At 39.4% G+C, this 22,504-nt stretch overlaps 1 protein-coding gene across 3 annotated transcripts in view; it reads left to right on the plus strand.

Annotated features, from left to right (window-relative positions):
• The window catches only part of babo (TGF-beta receptor type-1 babo), a 75,221-nt gene that overhangs the window by 35,146 nt on the left and 17,571 nt on the right, over positions 1 to 22,504 (plus strand). For all 3 annotated transcript variants that reach the window (XM_083121987.1, XM_083121989.1, XM_083121988.1), the window contains exons 4-7: positions 9,993 to 10,226; positions 12,852 to 13,082; positions 13,699 to 13,866; positions 19,292 to 19,464. In XM_083121987.1, coding sequence (XP_082978113.1) covers positions 9,993 to 10,226; positions 12,852 to 13,082; positions 13,699 to 13,866; positions 19,292 to 19,464 — 806 coding nt within the window. The remainder of the gene's footprint in view (positions 1 to 9,992; positions 10,227 to 12,851; positions 13,083 to 13,698; positions 13,867 to 19,291; positions 19,465 to 22,504) is intronic.

Genomic DNA, 22,504 nt, shown 5'->3' on the forward strand with positions numbered 1-22,504 from the left:
GATTATTATTGTTTACGTAATTTCAGTGGATGGTGGAAAAGTTTGCTGAAATTAATTTTAGAGTAGGCAGCTAATTTAGTATTTGGATTATCTCTTTCGTGATCCTATGAATATTTTACTGCAGAACTGATAACGTTAATATTATCAGGAGGCAACGTGGCGAAAAACTTTTAACTTTTAGTAACTACATTGCTCAGTCATGGAAATCAATAAGAGTATTGCTGTCGGATCAGTCCTACATTCATTCACTGTGCTTATTTGGTATTCTATATTTTTAATGCAGTTTGTTATATGGGTTGTCCCATGTGCAGAGTATGTGCTCAAGATGGGATCACTATATTTAGACTAAAAAACTAGGTAAATGGCAAGAGCGTACATAGACATTATAAGAAGGCTAATCTCTTTCTGTATCTTTAAAGGTACGGTATTTGAGAATTTTTCACTGAGAGTTGTGGGAATTTAGTCACTTGCTGAACCATTGTGATTTATACACATTTCACTCCTGGTAATATCCTCACTACGTAGAAATTTCTGCAAAAAATTGCAGGCTTGACCAGGGTCCAAACCCATGCCATTGCTCTAACAATTTACGTGCTGAGCCAGCCCTGGATTCAACAAATTTTTTGCAGTTTTACCTGTGTGGAATTGTTTGTCGAGGCTACCGAAATGGGATCTGTTGCCTTTGAAACACTGATGACATCAACAGTGCCTAGTTTCTCCCAGCGTAGTTGTAAATTACCTTACAATTTGACATGCACAGGAGATGTAGTATGAACTGAATTTGACTGAAAAAAATATGTAGGACAAAGGCGGGAAGATGGCTTTTTCTGTGGTCATGCATGATCACAATGTCAGCTTCAGTTGCTACTTTTATCTAGACCAGAGTCCTAGGTTACGCCCTCATTTATTTTATGAATAAATAACAGTAATCTGGTTTATGTACACTTTTGCCATTTAATTTACATTGCAGACAGACCTCAACATATGTAAACCATATTAATGTAATCAATTACAGCTAATATTTGTGGAAAACATGTACAGGTTGTGGCCCAATCAACGATTTGAGAATTAATGTTCTTAAAATATAGCTCGGTCCATACACCAACACAAGGTCATCTTTCTGCATCGATGGGGCAGTGTCCAATATTTTTCCAAGTTCAACATGAATTCATCAGGTAGTTACGAGAGATGATACAGCAACTGAAATAACTTGAGTTCGATGGTCAACGTGTGACCTCGAAGGCAAAGACATGCATGGTGCTGTGGAACTCAGTTTTACGGTTCCCATACCTTGGTCGATATGGTTATGGGCAAGCCAAAGCAGGAAGCTGCAACTTTCCTATACCCATGTCATCTCTATAGCTTGGATCTTTGCCATTCTTGAATACTTTCCACAGTGGATAGTCAGAGGGGAATCTGACATTTGTAAATTTACTTTACGTAGGAAGTTATGACACATCCACTTGCATAAGTTGAGGTCTTTCTGTACATGCTCTGGATGCATGATACTGGAATTCAGTGGAACACGCTTCAGGAATTGGAATCAAAATGATTCTCCCGTTTTCATCTTTCAGTTGGGGTCATCCAGAAAATAAGTTCCATTTGCCAATTAAAAATTTTCGACATAGTTTCCACCACCGTTCAGAGACTTATCATAACAAGCACTATGTTTTGTATTCCCAATGATAACCAAGAGGTAACAGGGTGTTGGACCGCATTAGTGAAAAATGCACTGAAACTGCCAACTGGGTGAATCGTCTGTTCTCTCCGCAGCACACACCAAGTTATCAGCCATCACAGACTATCACCCACTGCATTTCTCAGCATACAAATTGTTCCACCCTTTGTTGAACTGTCGCACCCATCTCTGTACCATTGAGGCACTCATAATCTGTTCTCCATACACCTCGCCAGTCGGGTGGTGTATTTCAGCTGTTGACACATTCCGCATATTCAAATATCGGTTCATAGCCCACTGTGAAGCATCTGCACTACTATCTTGCCTTCAACTGAAGCCTGTGGCATGCCAATGGGTCAAACAACTGCGTGCATGTGCACCCTTGCGATCACAGTGCTGCTACTGCACAAGTTGCAAACGGAACTTACTTTCTGGACATACTATAAACTTCTTCTTTGGAAATTAACAGTTACAACAGTAAGAAGTGTGTATGTGTATACATACAAATACACACACACAACATGGCTTTCATGAAAAGTGTGATATGTGAATCGTTTAAAATTTAGTGAATAATTAGGGGCTAGGGGCAATGTGACTTGTCATTTATGAATATTCTTTAGCATTTTTGTGTGTTGTAATGGTCAAAATTGTTTTAATCATATGGTTTAGAACAATTAACACAAACCAATCCAGACATGCGCGACTGAACGAAGTGAATATTGATTAATGGTGGTTTGTCTGTTGTTGGTGTGCATGATATATTGTGGCTGGTTTTTCTGTATGGTATCTAATGTTAATGATAGTTTCTCTATGATGGTATGAAGTGGATCATATTGCGTTTTCTAAATTATTGTATAGTTTATTTGATATATAAGTTCATGCAAGATAAAAGGTCATATTTAAAGATAAATACTGAATTTTCATGTTTATAGGCTGACTAGGTGTAGAAGCCATAATTTTTTTTTTTTGAATGACTACCATTTTTTGAGAATTGTGTTTTGAGGACGAATGCAGAAACAGAAGTATTGAGAAATATGGTAATTCCTTTCATCGTAATTTGAGTTTTCACTGGTCAGTAAAACATAAGTGCAAGTTACCTACAGCTCAAAATGTTTAGTTCCAAGGGGATGTGTTATGCTCAAGGAAATGAAATAGAGGAGCAAAGAGGAATTTCTTTGTCAACGAAAAATGTCTACCTAGGATGTTTCCAAGTTAAAAGCAATCAAGTCAGGGTTACACAACATTTGAAGCACTCTGAACTTTATTATCCTTTGGTCAGTTTGTTCAAGAATCTGTAACCAGTAAAGTCTGGAAACACCTTATTTTGATTAGTACCCATGGAGTACAACTTCGTGTTCACATGTTTCTATCATACCCAGTCTTACCATAAATACTGTCATTTTCAGAAGGTGGCTCCTCACCTGGTGTGCAAAGTCAACAACCTCCCTCCCCCCAACTTGAATGAACGCACGAGTCATTGCTATTTGGGCTTCCAGGATGGAATGAGGTGATAACTGAAACTGTGACTGTTATAGCACTCTATTTTGCCCACTCTATAGGAAAGTGAGTGGGCAAAATTTTCCTCAAGACCTCCAGAAGGTTTGAATCACCAAGAGGTTCATGTATCTTACTATCCAGCATTTCACGAACACTGCCAGACCCTGTGGTCGAGTGGTTAGCACATCGTGCTCAAACGCCAAGGGTCCTGGGTTCGAAAACCCGTTCGGGCTTGGTTGTTTGTGAATGTCCATTCATCAATTTCATCATATCATCACTCATCCCCATCTTCGCAAATTAGCCTAGAGGCACAAAATGCGAAGTAAAATAAACTCGATCAATCAATCAATTTCACGAACACTGGAACAATGAATGACAGGCTCAGGCAGGGACAGCCACACATCACAAGGACTGTGCAACTGGTGAAGTGAGTTGGCAGCCAAGTACAAAGTGTGTGTACACATGCATGCCATGTGTGCTTCAAAGCGACCTAGAAGTGAAAGTTTACAAGCAACATACATGTCACTTTCTCACAGCTGAGTTAAAGTGTCCAAGGGCAATATAAACAATGTGTCTACTGGAACATTGCACAGAAAATTGGCACAGAAAAATTCTTCACCAATGAATAAATGTTTACTGTTGAGGAGGCTTTTAACGTGCAAAATGACTAGTTGTATGCCACACAAGTTTATGAGAAGGTAGTGCAAAGGGTCCAGACGGGTCACCATCCTGCTTCAATCATAGTGTGGTCGGGGTGGCTTAAGATGACACCACTGAGCTCCATTTCTGCGAGACCTGTGATCTGCCCGAGTGTACCAGGAGACAGGCTTGGAGACAATGGTCAAGGATCTCGGCAACACTCTCTTTCATGATCAGGAGTGGAGCTTTCAGCAGGATTCTGCACCAGATCACAAGACTTGAGAATCCCAGCAGTGGCTAGAGACGAATGTGCCAGACTTTGTTTCCGCCTCAGATTGACCATCTGGCAGTCGAGACCTCAACCCTCTGGACTACAAATTGTGGTCTGTGCTTCAAGACATGACTGGCAAGAAGAGAAACCCAGTATTGCCAGTCAGAAGCACTCTTGTGAATGCAGTTTCAGATATCCACCTTGTTACAATGCATAATGCAATTGATGAGTGGTCACAGAGACTTAATGCATGTGTGGGGCTAAAGGTAGTCATTTTGAACTGTGTTATTACAATATGTTACAGCACCTTCTGTTATCTCATTCAAAACCTTGTGATAGTATTTATGGTAAGACTGGGTATGTGAAATAAACTTCGACAGGTATGTGATTTTCAAAAACAGTCCGGTACTCATTTTGAAACTTTTCTCCCCATTCTGGTATGTACTGTAATGGATGTACAGTACATACTTGAAGCAGAAATTAACAATTATGTAATATGTGTTACTGTACATGCTTACATATATGTAACTCAAACTATATTTCATGATGCAGCCTTCTTGATTGGCGAGTGTTTTTAAGTATGGGACATGCAATATATCTGACGAAGGTTCTTCGTTTGTCCCAATTTGTGCATGAGCATTCCTTCATGTGTTTCACTAATCATTATGGCTCGGAAGTTGAAGACCTATAAATTGCCAAAAAAAATAACTATAAAAAGACATAAAAATATAAAAAGGTGACCTAAAAACTGAAAAAGGAAGTATAAATGTGATCCAAATTAATTAATAACGTCAGTTTTAATCTCCCCACCCCCTCCCTCTGCACAGCACCTCCTTATCTGACTTGAGATCTTAGCAGACGCGTGCTGTCTGGTCCTATACAACATGCTGAAAGCTTCAAAACAAGAGAAAGTTGCCACTTACAGCACAACCTTCCAGACAAGTTACGGTTAAAGGACCTTGTACATATAGTCACGGACACTGCTGGCTTCTACCGTACCTGCTTCTGTCGTCCAAAATTTTTTCTCTTTTTTCAGGGATGGTTCAAATATATTTATTTCTCTCTTTTTTTTTTTTATTTCTTTACTACAGAAAGGATGTTTAAGAGGTGATGAACTGATGATCGTTCGAATTGAAAATGGGCAGTAAAAACGTAGTCGAAAGACGGTGAAGTTGCAAAAAAAAGCCGTTAAGACCTAAAAATAGGCCAAAAAAGGACCAATAAGCCAAAAATAGCCGAACAAGGCAAAAAGGACAAATAAAACCTACCTTTTTCTGGCCTACAATAACCCAAAATGAACATATATTATGTTGGACCTCGTCTTCAGACACTAGGAAAAAAAAGGATTTTTCCTCAACTTCCGAGCCCTACTAATCATTATTCATTCTCATCATTGTGATTAACCTAAAAGACAGTAAAGGAAAAACCATTGTTCAGAATTGGTGAACGAGTTATACTTTAGCTGTAAAAGAATCAACTTGGCTTCTAAGTAGGTAATATTGTGTTCTTGCATGTCTGAACACTGAGAAGCATGTTGTGTCTTGTTCAGACAAAACGCAGCCTGGATTGCTGTTTATCATCCAAGGAAAAACTTTACGTATTTACAATTATACTTGAGTTGTGGCAGTTTCCACCAACTCCTGCATAGATGAACTAACCAATGCAGCATTAATCAGGGTTCCCACTGTCCTGGAGATTCTGAAGAACCTGGAAAAGTCATGGAAATATACTTCTGACAAGGAACACCTGCAGGATTCCTTTCAGAGGGGGGGGGGGGGCAAGCAAGGTATTTTTTAAGTTGAGACCAACGAGACACATTTCCCCTCGTAATAGTGTTGCCCTCTTAAAATACAGCATGTTACAAAGTAATGTTTACACCCTTTGAATGTTAATAACAGAGAAACAATAAAAAAAATACTGGACTTTTTGTATTTGAAGCTGCAATGTCTACGTTGAGTGTGTGAGCTTGTATAGGCATTCTGTTGGTTTTTAGTTCCACGCAGCCTGCCTGGCGGTAGGCATTAGTGTACACAAAATGGTGGAGGTGAGGAATTTTTGATTCGAGAAAGATAAGATGTGTCAAATATCCATCCATATCTCCCGATTTAACCATTTTAGAATTTTAACTGTGAAGAACACGTGTACCCCACATCTGCTGTTTGTCGATCTGTCGAGTGTTGCAGACAATATATTGCTGCCAATGGCTGTCATTTTGAACGTCTATAACTTGAACTCTTTTGCTGCTGAAAGATACTTCAGTTGATTTTTTTTTTCAATACGGATAACTTACAGAAAGCAACTGCAGTCTATTTCAAATATTCTCATTGCTGCTGATGTCGTGTGAAGTTGCCCTGTAAGAAAAAGCTTTACCAGAACATGCTAGTGTGTGGCATTTGAACTATTTTCGAAACCAGTAACTTGCTTTAGTTCTGAACAAATGAAAAACTTGTACCACCATGTGTTTGTAAACAACAATGGCAACAAAAACCATTTATCCCCTCAATGGAAGATTTTTGAAAGGGGTTGTGGTTAGATATACAGGGTGGGAAATAACCTTTTGCTAGGGGTCTGCTGGAAAAAGTAACAACAATTAAGAAATTATGGTAATACCAATGTTTACTACGACAATTGTGGTTACAAAAACAAAATTAAAAGTTAGTTCACGACAATGCACATTGCTTCAAGGCAAATGCTACCCAAGCAAGACCTTCTTCGGCGAAGTGGCATTGACTTCTTCAGCAGTTCTGAATGGCCGGGTGCCCCACCGGACCTGAATGCAGCGGAGCACTTGGGGCTATTCTGAAGGATGCAGTTGAGTCCTTGATGATAGTGGAACGCAGACCGGACCACTATTCCTGGGCAACACTCCTTGCACATCTGGAACAAGTCCTTCATGACATGGAATGGAATACGGACTTGTTTGCGAATCTTCTGAGCTCCTACCCTGATCGTCTTCGTGTTGTGAGAGAAGCAAACGGCGGACATACTAACTTTTAATTTTGTTTTTGTAACCACAATTGTCGTTGTAACATTTGGTATTACCATAATTTCTTAATTGTTGTTACTTTTTACTGTAGACCCCTAGCAAAAGGTTATTTCCCACCCTGTACTTTTTTTAGTAGTCAGCTCCCATTTCATTATCTTTTCCTGCTTTTGACATTTTTTTTCTGGACTAGAAGGAAGCATTTTGACCCCTATCAACCCCTCCTACCCCTTTGGGCATGCTACTATATCCACTTCAATAATGAGAATCTAACATCAAGGGGGACTCCTGGCTATGGCCCTTTGTTTAAAGAATAGTGGTAGAATTAATATCAGTGCTGTACAATACCTTTTTTTTTATATATGTATACAAATTTATGTAATTCTGGAAATTTCTCGCAAGAACTACGCAGCGAAAGCTATAACAGCATGCCAAAGTCCCACCCTGTTATTAATGTTCAAAGAGTGTAAACACTATTTTGGGACACACTGTATACTCCTTCATTTTGAAGTTATGTTCCTGCATAGGCTTAGTGAAAGTGTTGCACGCGGATCCCATGAAACACTCACTCCAGAAAGTATTGGTCGGTATCAGTGAAAAATTCCAACATTTACCTAGTCATATCATAAATTCTGTTACAAAGTTAATAGTGAACTAGAGCCACAGTGAGCAAGCTAATGTATTAATATTTGGATGTTACAAAGGTACAGGTCTTGCCAACACAGAGCACCAATCACTGTTCAAAATGGCCACCTCGGGCCTTCACACAGGCCCGAAGTCTTTGAGGCCAGTCATCGATTGGATGCCTCTTTCTACGGACCATGCCCTTCAAAACGGACCACAACCTGTAGTCCAATGGGCTGAGGTCAATCAACCAGAGCAATGACATCAGGCACATTCCTCTGAAGCCACTCCTGTGTGGTCTTTGCCTTGTGGGCAGGGTTCTGAGTCCTGCTGGAAGCTCCACGGATCATTGTTGAACATTGTGCGGGTGAACGATTTCACAAGTGGCTCCAACACTGTCGCTTGGTACACTTTTGCAGATGTTTTCACACCATGTTCACAGAAGTGGAGGTCAGTTGTGCCATCGTACGAAACCCCCCACCAAACCATCACTGAGGCGGATGATGGCCTCTGAGGATCCGTGGCATGTTTTCATGAGCTTCCTGGGATGTGAACATGGTCATTTTGACGATTGTAAGACTCTTCAATCGTGAAGATTTTTTCCTCCATGAAAAAGATCCTCCTGTGGCCACCATTTGCGTAACACTGAAGGAGTCTTTTTGTTTTCTGCTCCCTCTGGACCTTAAGCTGTGGAGTGAGGAAGTGACCAACCAGTACTTCGCTGATAAGCAGGGAGTCCTAGGTCACTTCGGAGCACACGTGACATCGACATTTTGGAAATGTTCAGCTCTCGAGCCATCACTGCTTGTTTCCTGACAGGATTTCGTCGAATCCACGCTGCCATTGCTTTCACGAGCTTCTGGCTCCTCACGCTGCGAGGTCTACCTTTCCTGGGGTGGTCCTCAGTTGTCCCTGTGTCACAGTATCTGTTGATGGTCCGATGCACGAACATCCAACTGATATTCAGCTTTTTCAGGGTGTTGAAAATCTGCGATGGTGATTTGCCAACTTTGTGCAGTGTGATTACTGCCACACTGTTCTCATATACACCCCACTCCATTCGACTCGCAGTGAAATTCACCTTTCCGCTACCACAGCCAAACACAATGATACTGGTTGTTGTTTGATCCAACATTGCGGGGTTACCTTGCCAACCAGTGTTGTCATCTCTGTCTAAACTTTGTAACAGAATTTATGATATGACTAGGTACTTGCCGATACTACACTTATATCAGCTGATACCATATATATTTATATCAACTCGGACCCATAAGCACTAAACAATGGGTAAGGTCCAAGGAACGATTGTGAGTAGACAAGGTTGTGCCTGTGAATCTGGAAACAGTCATGACTCAAGTATAAATATTTTTCCTGTTTTGTGATCAACGGACCAAAGCAGTGGATTACCTAAACATCTTATTGTTTAAGAAATTGTCATTTTCGTTACATTAAGGAGCTTATTTTAACAGCTGTTACCCATTAATACTAATCCCGAGGAATCCGTGATGAACTTAATCTTTATTCAGCCTCTCTCCAGAACAGAATGAGTCTTATTGGAAGGCACAGCGCAGGTTAGTGAGTCAACTTTTTACATGGTACCTACGTACACACCGTAGAATAGTTTTTAATCTTAAGCACTGCTTTTTCACTTGTATATAAATACCCTGTGCATGGAGGTGCATGTGTACTCTTGTTCCTTGCTTTGGTGTTTGTGTTGAGGCTATTAAGCATGCTGGAATGAACTCACGTTGCACTTCTATTAGATTAGTACTTTTTTTAAACATACAGTTAAGTTATCAATATTGTATATTTGTTTCAGTATTTTGTCATTAGTTTTTGCACACTTCTCAGTTTGTATATATTGTTTCAGAATATAGGATTTATAAATTATTGTTACATGTTTGTTGTATAATATAAAAAAACTGTGATAATTTTATAATTGTCTTCCTTTTTTGAGTGTGCGTGTCTGCATGTAGACAATATAAATTTCAAACCACTGTGTGGTAGCACAAAAATTTAAAAAAATTAAAGCTTGATATATTCAGCAAATTAAAGTCTTAAATTTGTTTTCAGTTCAAGTCAAAGAAAAATGTTTATGTTATACTATGAAGATTTTAATGTAACCAAACCACACAGTTCTAACTTGTGAAAAGAAGTTGGTAGCTCAGTGGTAGGATCCAGGATCAGTCCCTGGTTAAAGTAGAGTTTATCACTTAACTTCTCCATGATCTATTTTTGATGTGTTGTTCTACTTTGGTATCTTTTACTTGTGACCTAATAGATGTTTATTAATTCACCAGAGAGGCCTCCTGTGCCAAAGGGCAACTCATTGGAAGCATGGGAGTTTGCGGTTGTAATCGCCGGCCCCATATGCCTTGTGATCCTCATAGGGATGGTTGTGTTCGGCATGTTGCACCAAAGGCTCAGACTTCGCAGGTACCGCAGCTGCGAGGTGGAGGCTCCGGATCATCCGATCCTGGGGAAAATATCCATTAAGGATATGATCGAAATGACCACCAGTGGGTCGGGCTCAGGTAAGATCCACAGCTCTCATTATTTTTGTTTCCAAATGTAATAAAACAGTCATCAGTGTCTGAACTGGACGACACCATGACTGTCTTCTGCACTGCATGATTGAAACACTACATTGTTAAGTCCTTTCGACACCAAGAACTAAGTTTTCTATTGTGTACAAATTGCAGATAATGTAAATGTATGTTATTAGTTTTTGGGTGCTTATGGAGATGTGTACAGGTTTCTACATTGTTTTGCTACAAAGTTCGGTATTTTGGTTCATAACTTGTCTACTTGATGGCAGCACAAGTGGCTGTTTCTTACTTTTTTCTCTCTAATTGTCCATGTGTCATGTGTGCTGTTGATTTGCTCATTTGTCACAATAGCAGAGATTAGTGTTAAGTTTTGCTATTTTTGCTATATTGAAATTGTTTTAGGTTTGCAACACTGATCGAATTTTAACTCTGAATGAATATAAATGTTGCCTCACTGACATCAGTATCCATCACTCACTGAATATTTAGAATATAAGGAGAGAGTGAACTGAACAGACAAAAATTTGAGATATTTTGTGGATGGCAACACTGATGATTAAAATAAAATTACATTCAATTTTTGTAAGTTATATTGTATTCAAACACAACATTTAAAGTATATACTGTACATAGTAACATAAATTTGTTGTCAGAAAACTGTCAAAAATGGTACATTGCCTGTGATATTTCCATTTGTGTGCATATGTGCAAGCCAAAAAGGTTAATATCAGTTACCAGTAAATTTCACATTCCTGATCAGTATTTATCATCAGAACATCACTGATTTTCAGCCCATGTTATGTGATAGCTTACATTACATCTGTGTCTGACATAATGAAAAACTCCTATAGTGAAGATTTTTTCGGTCTATCAACATTTATCATAAAGCATATAATTGACATAATAGCACTTCCAATTACATATCTTATTAATGGGACATTAAATGATGGTATTTTTCCTGATAACCTAAAAATATCTATAACAGTCCCTATCCACAAAAAGGGTGACAGAGATAACCCTGGTAACTACCGACCTATATCCCTTGTTCCAGTGTTTTCTAAAATTGTAGAGTACTGTGTAAAAAAACAATTGACCCCTTATTTTGAACAGAATTTACTTATTAATGTAGCCCACTTTGGATTCAGATCGGGGTTATCTACTATTAATGCGGTAGAGACTGTCGTAAATGAGATAATTAATGGTTTCGAGTCTGGCTCATATACATGTACAACTTTGATAGATTTAAGTAAGGCCTTTGATACAGTTGCGCATGAAATCTTGCTTAAAAAACTACAATATTATGGAATAAAGGGTATTGAACTATCCCTTCTTAAGTCTTATCTCACTAATCGACGACAGATAGTAAAATTTAATAATAAGAAATCTGATGAGCTAGACGTTTTGTCTGGTGTCCCCCAAGGATCAGTATTAGGTCTATTTTTGTTTTTAGTTTATATGAATGACCTACCTAATTGCCTACCGTATAAAACAGCTATCTATGCTGATGACACTACCTTTATTACAAATGATCATAGTATTCTTAACCTTAGTATCAAAAATAAAGAAATGTTAAATGCTTCCTCTTTATGGTTTAAAACAAATAGCTTGGTGTTAAATACGACAAAAACAGAAACTCACTTTTTCTACTTAAATAACCCACCATGCACCTTAAATAATCAGGATTATGTAAAATTGCTTGGCATATATTTAGATACAAAATTAAGCTGGTCAATTCATACCCAGGAACTATGTAAGAAACTTGCCCGTGTCTTATATCTATTGCGGAAATTAAAAAGGTCTGTAAGTGAAGAAATGATGGTCTCTGTGTACTACGCTCTTTTCTATTCACACTTTCTGTATGGAAATTTACTATGGGGAAACTCTACAGGTGCAAAGGAAGTCTTTAAATGGCAAAAGAAGGCTATACGTTGTATTAAAGGAGTACAAGATATGGAGTCATGTAGGGAATTCTTTAAGGAATACCGTATTATGACAGTGCCCTCTATAAATATTTATCATAGTTTAATGTACATAAAGGAAAACCTCCCCAGTTTTAAGTTGCGTTCTAATGTACATGACTATAATACAAGGCACAATCTGAATATAGAAATGCCATACGCTAGACTATGCAAGACTCAACAAAATTTTAAACATAATGGAATGAGATTATTCAATTTGCTACCAGCTTCTATACGTAATTTAGAAAACAAGCAGTTTGCTAAACACATTAATAATATATTAGTACGATATTGTATATATAGTGTCACGGAATTTGAAGAACACTTCCGTCAGGGCCTGTAAAATGTAAATGTCTACTCATAATGCATCACAGAGCTGTAAAATGGGTTTTTGTACATGGCTTGTAGTGTAATCAAAATAGAGTACTATTTTTCAATTGCTTTCGCTGTAATAAAACATGTAGTGTAATTTGCAAACTGTATTGTTGAATGTGTAATATTTTAATATGTATTTTTAATTTTCTTTTCTTTGTAATTTTTTATATTAGTATTTATATACTTATTATGACGAAGTCTATTGCAATCATGTTGTCTAATGACTAATAAAGTATTCTATTCTATTCTATAAATTATCCTATGATTCCATCCTTAGGTTTGCCCCTGCTGGTGCAACGAAGCATAGCCAGGCAGATCCAGCTGGTGGAAATAATAGGCAAGGGGCGATTTGGAGAGGTGTGGAGGGGCAGGTGGAGAGGAGAAAATGTGGCCGTAAAAATTTTCTCTTCCCGAGAGGAGCGTTCCTGGTTCCGTGAGGCTGAAATTTACCAAACTGTTATGCTCCGTCATGAGAATATTTTGGGATTTATTGCAGCCGATAATAAAGGTGAGTGTATGATGCTCATACAATGCCAGTTCTCAAATTTAAACAATTTTCTACTTACCTGCTGATGTGTAAATATTTTGAACTTTGCATTTGTAGTAAGTTTCACTTGCATGCACATGTCTTTTCCTACACTGCACTATTTATTAATGATGTTATTAGAAAGCTTCTAACAAATATATGAAATTACAAAAATCTTGAGCTTATAACATTTTGGATGAACTGTATCTGGCTTAGTAATTAACTTGAAGATCTGCTTACAACTTTAATGCAAAGGGAAGTAATTAACCTAGAATTTGATATCTTTTTCTTTTCCTATAGGACACCATTGGGTGTGAACAAAATTAAGGTGATGAGGTGCACTTTTCTTTCAATTCTTTCAAAATTGACATTAATATTAGATACAAATATATACAATAATAAAATAATTGTTGCATTAAACCAGATCATGCCTCTGGCGCCAAAACCAACAATTTAATCTTACTTGCAAGCTGTTCCTTCTGTTGTTTCTGTATTACCAAGTTGTGGTTCAAGGGGATGAGGTTTATGAAACGTTTGAGATGCATGCATAACAGTTTAATAGAAACAGGGAGTTAAAAAATGAACCTTTATTTCACAGATAATGGAACATGGACTCAGCTGTGGCTCATCACAGACTATCACGAAAATGGATCCTTGTTTGATTATTTGAGTCGGACCACCGTGGATACACCTGGAATGATCAGGATGGCTCTTTCCATCGCCACAGGGTTGGCTCACCTGCACATGGAAATAGTTGGAACACAAGGTGAGGGCAGTAATTTATATGCATGTTGTTCTCAGGGCTATTTTTTGACATTTTGGAACCAAGCTCGGTATGTAGTTTGTAGTAGAGCTTATAGAAATGTTTGAGTCAGTTTGAATTTCATCACTGTACCAGCCAGGTGGAGTTTGCTTCTAGTGTAATTATGCATCAAAATTGTGGGTCATAAAGCCTTAATAGGGATTCAAAATGTTTTCTCTTCAACTGTATAACAAGCATCTCAATATAAAATAAGTGAAATGAGAAACCCAAGTTTTTATTGAGATGTTTATCATTCAGTGTGGTTTTACTTATTGCATGTTTGACTTTAATTATATGTAGTTATAGAAACTAAAATGATTGAAACTTTTCATGATTTTATTAACATACTGATTATGTGAGCTACTGTAATAAATATTCTGGTTATCCCATACATTAATATATTCTATATGATTAAAAGTATCCGGACACACCGCAACACAGTATTGGCATCTACAACGTGGAACACGTGGTCAGGGATCTCGGTAGTCTGCAGGCAGAGCGAGACAGCAGTATGGGACGGTTTGAGGGACTTGCGGACTTTCAACGTGGTCAGGTGGTTGGTGCCACTTGTGTAAGAAGTCTGTGCGTGAGATTTCCACCCTCCTAAACATCCCTAGGTCCACTGTTTCCGATGTTATAGTGAAGTGGAAACATGAAGGGACGTGTACAACCCATAAGCGTGCAGGCCCACCTCCCTTGTTGACCTCCTGAGACCGTCGAGTGTTGAAGAGGGTCATACAGCATAATCGTCAATCATCCATCACCACAATCGCGCAGGAATTTCGAACTGCATCAGGATCTACTCCAAGCACCATGACTCTTAGGCGTGAGGTGCGGCAACTTGGTTTCCATGGCCGAGCAGCTGCCCATAAGCCAAAAATCACACGGGCAAATGCCAAACGCCGCCTCTCGTGGTGCAAGGAGTGTCGAAACTGGACCATAGAACAGTGAAAAACCGTTGTGTGGAGTGATGAATCACTGTACACAATGTGGCGATCCAATGGTAGGGTTTGGGTGTGGCAAATGCCTGGTGAAGGACATCTACCAACCTGTATAGTGCCGACAGTGAAATTCGGGGGTTACAGTGTGGTCATGTTTCTCCTGGAGGGGCTTGGCACCCTTTTTGCTTTACGTGACAATGTCATGGCACAAGATTGCATCGACTTTTTAACCAATTTCATGCTGCCTACCATCGAAGACCACTTTGGGGATGACCATTGTGTCTTTTCAACACGACTGAGCACTCGTCCATACTGCAGGGCTTGTGGGGGAGTGGTTTGACGACAACAATGTTCCACTAATGGACTGGCCTGCACAGTGTCCTGATTTGAATCCCATAGAACATCTCTGGTGTGTTTTGGAACGTCACCTTCGTGCTAGACCACACTGACCCACATCCATACCTCTTCTTATTTCGGTGCTCCGTGAGGAATGGGCTGCCATTCCCCAGGAAACCTTCCGCCACCTGAGTGAAAGTATACCTGGGAGAGTGAAGGCTGTCATCAAGGCTAAGGGTGGCCAACACCGTATTGACTGCCAGTGTTCCTGATGGTGGGTGGCCCAAACTTGTACTTAATTTTCAGGTGGGTGTCTGGATACTTCTGATCACATAGAGTATATGTATAAACTCACCAGACAAGAAGTTAGTCACCTGTACCTGATATTGTGTAACACCTCCATTTGCCTGAATTAGAGCTGCAATCCACCGTGGCATGGACTGGACAAGGTTCTGAATGTAGGAGACAACAATGTTGAACCACTCTTGCATCAAAAAATTGAGCAGAATGGAATTGTTGACTTCTAGCCACATTTAAAACCTTGTATTCTGCTTTTTTTTTTTTTTTTTTTTTGCCTGTACGGATTAAGCGAAGTCTAGCTTATTGGGGGTCCAGATTGATGAGGTTTTACTGTAATTTGTAGTCCAATCTAGATGTGCGATTGCTCCTGAATGTAATCCCACCAGCCTGGCAAACATGGTAATTGTCATTCTGGAAGACAGAGATGGAAATTTTCAATTCCTCATTAAGATGAAGGGCAAATTGCAAAACCTCGTCCAACTTAGTAATGCAGGCATACTGATTCACATTGGCTGTCACCTAAACCAAAGGGCCAATTTCTGCGTAATTAAAACATCCTCAGAACATCACAGAGCCTCCCCCAGCATGCACACAGTAGTCCTGGAAGGCTTCCTAAGGTCTACGAGCATCATTTACATACAGGCAAAAACAAGATTTATCTGAGCACTGCTGGTAAACCCATACTACCATACACGTCAATATGCCTGCAAATTCCACTATTTCCATCACTGGATGACCTTTGGCCAAATACCCTTTGCAGGCAGTAACATCTGCTATGCACCCAATCTTACACACAGTGAATGAGACAGACACTGCACTACTTTTGGACAATCTATGGATTCGTCCCACATTCCCCAGATATTTATCTCCCACTCTTCATTCGATGCCATCTACCGGCACCTCTGGTTACAGTCACCTTCAATATGCCAGGTTACTAATTTTTTGTATCTAAACTCTCATGCATTGACATTTTGAATTGGTAAAAGTTTCATTATGAGCTGGAGTCAGTTCAAGTACTGCCCGATATAGCCCGACATGTGTCGGTATTCCATCACATGTGTGATGTGTCACATTATGGCAAGAATCTGTTACTGTACCGTTGGCAAGAGTTGGTCAGAGTATGTACGAGGGGCATTCAAGTCAATCCGAGACTTTCGAGTTTATAAAATTAAAGAACAAATTTCAAGGAGTGGAAACTGCTTTTATTTTTCAACGTACTCCCCTGCTACATTTATACACTTATTCCATCATTTAACTAATGCCTGGAAAGTTTCGGCATAGAAAGATTTGTCATTACGTTTGAAACATTCTAGAACAGCCTGCTTCACTTTGTCGTCACTGCAGAAATGTTGACCTCCGAGGAATTCTTTTAGGGGTTCAAACAGGTGGAAATCACTTGGTGCTAAGTCCAGGCTGTAAGGGGAATGTGACAATAATTCCCAGCCGAATTCCTGTTTGCATTGTTCTGAAGAAACAGAACATGCTTTGTGATCAAACCAGGCCATTTCTTCCTCAGATTCTTATGTACAACATGCAGAACATGACAGTAATATTCACTGTTGATAGTGACACCACGGGGTAAAAAATCCATGTGAATAATTCCATGCTTGTCCCAGAAAACACTTGCAATCATTTTACTTGCTGATGCAATTGTTCGAAATTTCGTTGGTTGTGGTGAGTCTGCATGCTGTACGGACATCTTTGAAGCTCTTGCACCATTCAAATGTCTTACTGCGGCTGAGTGTTTCATCACCGTACGGTGCTTGCAGTTTTCTGTAACTTTCAGCTGGTTTTATGCTCTCCTTCACTAAAAACTTCCATCACTACAGGCTGTTTCGTGTACACGTTCACACTGTTGTCCACCATCTTGAATACTGGTCTCTGGACTGGTGTGTGCAATGAGCACTGCCTACCAGTAACAGGACACAGTTGCCAGTTCTTACTGCATGCACTAACTCCACCCTGGGATTTATTTTTAAACATGTAAGAAAAAGTCCCAGATTGACTTGAACGCCCCTCGTACAATAGATTACTGCGTGGGACGACTTTCGCTCAATCATACTCATTCAAGTATCCCAAGCTCACGTGTGTATAATTTCAATGTGACAATAATCGTAGAAAAATATGTGTAAAATCCACATTGGTAGTCTCGGCCCAGAATCATAAATTCCTTTTCATATATCACTATGTATTGGTAAGATAGACAAAACTAAACTTAAACATGGAGACGATGACTATGTTCACTTAAGTTTCAATTTCACTGCGTCTTTTATTTCACGATCCATATTTGAGAGCCCACTACCACATACATATGGTAAATATAAGATCAAGATATCGGTACAAAAACTTGGCACATTTTGGAATCAAAAGCGGTACATTCGGTGATAAAATGGTGAATGGAAACCTAAATTTGATTTAATAGCTATACGTATTACTAAACCCTGGATTTTTATGTAATTTCAAAGTACAAAATATGTACACTTCTCCAAATGTTACCTGACCGCCCTGAAAGATTTCTAAGTCCAGAAATCGTTAATTTGGCAACATAGCTCTTGAGAACCAGCGGAGAGTAGCCAGCTTCACTGCAGGCCCCTCTACAAGGCGAGAAACCCTGTCGTGAAAGATTTACATTATTGTTTATAATATGAAGTCAGAAACTATATTCACCCAACATATTAATTGAGAACAAAATGGAAAACTCAAGTACGAGGAATAATTTAAGAGAACACTTGTGATTCGGCATGTTAAAATTGGAATCAGAGAAACTGTTGTGAGGTTGGAAACACTGCACTCACTCGTGATCCACCTGGAGAAAATCGCTGTCAAGTTTGAACACAACAGGGCATAATTACAAATGGGTTATGCAAATAAAATATAACAACACCTTGCAAAGTACTGTGCAATGAGCAAAAAGTAATAATTCTCGCAATTTGCAGTGAAAATATGTCCATATAAATAACCATAAATTTTGTGTTTAAGAGTTTATTTTGCAAGTGGCCGCGGTGGCTCAGTCTGTACCGTGTCTGACTACCATGCTAAAGGTCCCGGGTTCGATCCCCGGCTGGTTCAAATCTGGGAACATTTCTAACGTTGGAAGCGGCCCCGGTGCCCACCCAGCGTCGAATAACATGGGTACCTGGGGGAAACCCTGGGGGGTAAAGGCGGTCAGGGGCCTGATGCTGATCACATCACTCCCACTCACGACCAGATGAAGAAAGTGTGGGGCATTACGCCTTCATGGCGTGGTGTTATGCACAGGGGAGCACTTCACTTTTTTTTTTTGTTTTTTTTGCCCTTGCCCTTTGCAGTCCATTTCTCATCATTTTGTGACAAAATATGGTATCAAAAACATGAAAAATTAGCATTACAATGTGTTTTTTCACATTCAGTTTTTGACGAAAACACGTCAAAAACGAAATATGAATTCCCCTACCGATCGTTTTGCCTGTTTGAGCATTATTCACTGGAGCAAAGAAGCTGTCAATTCCATACACTATCTAATGTCATCCATGCGAACTATAAAGATGCTCGAGCAAAATCCCTCAATGCAGCACTCTAATGTACAACTTTGTAAGTGTGTAAACGACATACATAAATTATATTATAGAAATCATTGTGAGCATCAGTGGGAATTGTTATAAAAGGTAGGAATCTGTACAAATGTTGCCAGAGCAGGTAAGAGAGAGTGTAGAATTTGGTAAGGGTGTCTCCATTCGTATATTGTCTCGGTGATATCAGCTTATACCTCATAAGTATTTTTAACATGTTTGTGCCCTTTTGGTATAGTGAAACGTTGCATTTTATCATTCCAGGAAAACCAGCCATAGCTCATCGAGATCTCAAATCTAAAAATATTCTGGTTAAACAGAATGGAATATGTGCCATCGGAGATCTGGGCTTGGCTGTGAGGCACGATGCCACCACTGATACCGTGGACATCCCTCTGAACAACAGAGTGGGAACCAAACGCTACATGTCACCAGAGGTGAGGGAAGCATTTGTTAAGCATGCAACTGTTTTTTGGTCACAGTTCTTTGCAATATCAATTTTTTGAACACTGTATGTTCCTTGTGTTAGTCATAGTGCCACATTTCTGCTGCTTTTTGGCTATAATTTGGATTAGTGACGATTAGGTGAAATTGATGAAGAAGGCACACTCGCAGAGTGAACACACATGCCTACACAGAGACTCGAACCTGGGAATTTTGGTGGCGAGGTTGAAAGTTGGCCACAGATGGCACTGTGGTGATGCAACAACCATGCATCTTTATACTGTTAATACAGAAGTATCATTTTATAGTTTTCATAGAATAATAGAAGATGGATAATGGCAACATGGAAACAGTTGTTGAAGGTGTTTGACACGCACAGTCTGCCTTTAGGGCTTTGTTAGTCTGGTTACAAACCCTTTTATCGGACTTCTCAAAGGCTTCTTAGGATTAGTAGGACCAAGCCCTTGCGTGGTCTGTGGTGCAGGATTTATTTTTAATTTTTACCTATGTAGGTTTGAAATTAAAGGTCATAAAGATCTCTTACTTGGAGATTTATTTGAACTTCCGATGATATACAAACACTTTTTAAACAGACAATTCACCCGATACAACTCGTAGGCTTAAACCTATTAGTTGTACCGAAGTTTATAACCCTGGTCTTTTGATGATGCACCTTATTCAGAGTTGGGTACTGAAATATCCGCCGATGGAGTACTCCGAACCGAAGAACGAGGCAAGATATTTCCCCAATGTCCCCTGAATCATCAGCAACTCGGAGAATGTCTCCCGGGCTTACAAAGCTATCGCCCTTTTATAGAATTTTAGTTTTCATTTTACCAAGGTAACGCCATAGTTGTTTATACATTCATAGTTACATCATCTCTGCAAGAACTAAGTTAAACAATCCTTTACCTATTGAGATATTAACAATAACACATCTTTATAGAAATAAATCTAACATTTTGAAAGAAAATATATCAACACTAATTCATACAACACAGATTGAACAGCTTGTGCTTGAAAAAGTGGTGTTATGGCTGTTGGTATGGGTGGCGACAGTGAGGTCGGAGTTTTGGGTGGAAGAACGACTGTTATTGATCCTGAGGTTCAAGGGGATGAAGGTATCACCCAGGTAGAAGTTACAGCAGATTTGGCAAATGAGGGTGTATATGAGGTTGGAGGAGCGGCAGGTGCCCTTTGGGTGAAGGGTGAACTCGCCAGCAGCAGTAGGGATCTGGAGGGTGGGGAGAGGTGAGAATATGGGGCAGGTCTTGCACCTGAGGGGTGCGTGTATTATGGACCAAGATGTTCTTGAGGTTGGGGGGGCAACAGAAGATGACCCTAGGTTTCTCCCAAAATATATTCCTAGTGTCAGGATCACTGAAGAATGGGAAGGAGGGAGTGGAGGGTATGATTGATTTTCATATGGTGAGGGTGGTATTGAGTGATCACAGCTGGAGGGTTGATTTTGGGTTTGCTGCGGGTGTGGGAGGTGGCTCTAGTGATTTGTTTGTGGGTCATTCCATGCCAAACCATCCAATGGTGGTTGCATGACCATTTTAGAAAAAAATCATTTTTAGTACATAGGTTTGTACATGTTTCTAGATATCAAAACCAATGTTCAAAAAAAATTGTTGTCTTTAGTTCTCCTGGGGCAGCCATTTTTCTAACATGGCGCATGGCTTTTTTTGCTCATGTAGCAGTATACAGAAACCTTAATATCTCAAAAACCATTAAAGCTAGAGACCTGAAACAAAATTCATTTTGTAGCTAATGGAGTATACTTTCTATGATATTCAAGTGTGTTTTGCTTGAAATTGCATCGTAAGTACAAAAATTATGGTGGAGAATGGGGTAACAATAGTTAAAAAATTGAATTTTTAATGAAGGGGTTTAGTCTAAGGCTTGATTTTTTTTTCATGTGTAGATCTACCTGCAGGGTGTCTGTAAATAAAATATCAGTGCTTAGAAATGCACCCGTTTTTTACAGCATGGGCTAAAACATGGCCGTTCATTGAATTTTGACAGTTTTTGGGGTTAAATATCTCAGATGGGTCCCCTTTAAAAATTCTGAAATTTATCACATAGGAAGCCCTTCATGAACCTAACTCACAGTAAAAATCTCAACTTTTAGATTCAACTCATTTTGGTCAATATGAGGTAACATATGTCACCTAATTTCTGACGTTGCAAAGTAAGGTTAAACTACATTCCATAACATACTGGTAATGTGCGAATTACTCACAATTAAATACAAACTTTAGGCTAAAAGACTAAAAATCAGCAACTTACGTGTGTGAGTATGAGATTTTTCGTGCTACGTTTCGGAGGTTGCACTACCTCCTTCTTCAGGCTGAAACGAAGTTATTCAGACACCGGACATGGTGCCTCGTCGTGAAAGTGAAGGTAAAGGATTTAGGTTAAAAAGTTGCTTGAAGGACACTTTCTAAAAAAGAATATAAATTACACATCTAAAACCGCGCAATACTATAAAAACAAAAGAACATCCAAGGCTGAAGTTGGTGAACTGCTGACCATTGCTCAGGGTAGGCGAATGCACGGTGTCAGCCCGTACCTGGGGAAAGAGAACTTCCCCTCCTCAATTCTTCCAACTGGGGCTCGGGAGTCACCAATCCAAGGAGAAGTCGACCTCCACCTCGGCGGCTTTCCTGACCTCAGGAGTAACATGGAAGCCCATCTCGTTCCTAAACACTGCGGCCTTATCCCATTTTTTAAAGAAATTAACCCAGCCGTCTTCTAAATTCCCATCGTCCCTATTAAGTTTATTCCAATTTTTCGCGCATATATGGGCAGCTTCATATACGTTTCTATCCAATTTATTGTTAACCTCCCTAATAACTTCCCTTTTAGCAATCTTATGTCGGTTAACCAATATGTGTTCAGATAATCCAGTTTTGGGTATGCCCTCCTTTACGTCTTTATCATGCTCTCCCCACCTAACTTGCATACTTCTCCCGGTTTGTCCCACATATTCCTTTCCGCATTCACACACTATCCTGTATACTCCCTTCC

This window comes from Lepisma saccharinum, chromosome 5 (genome assembly GCF_977018435.1).
Source record: "Lepisma saccharinum chromosome 5, izLepSacc3.1, whole genome shotgun sequence".
In the NCBI taxonomy this organism is placed as follows: Eukaryota; Metazoa; Arthropoda; class Insecta; order Zygentoma; family Lepismatidae; genus Lepisma; species Lepisma saccharinum.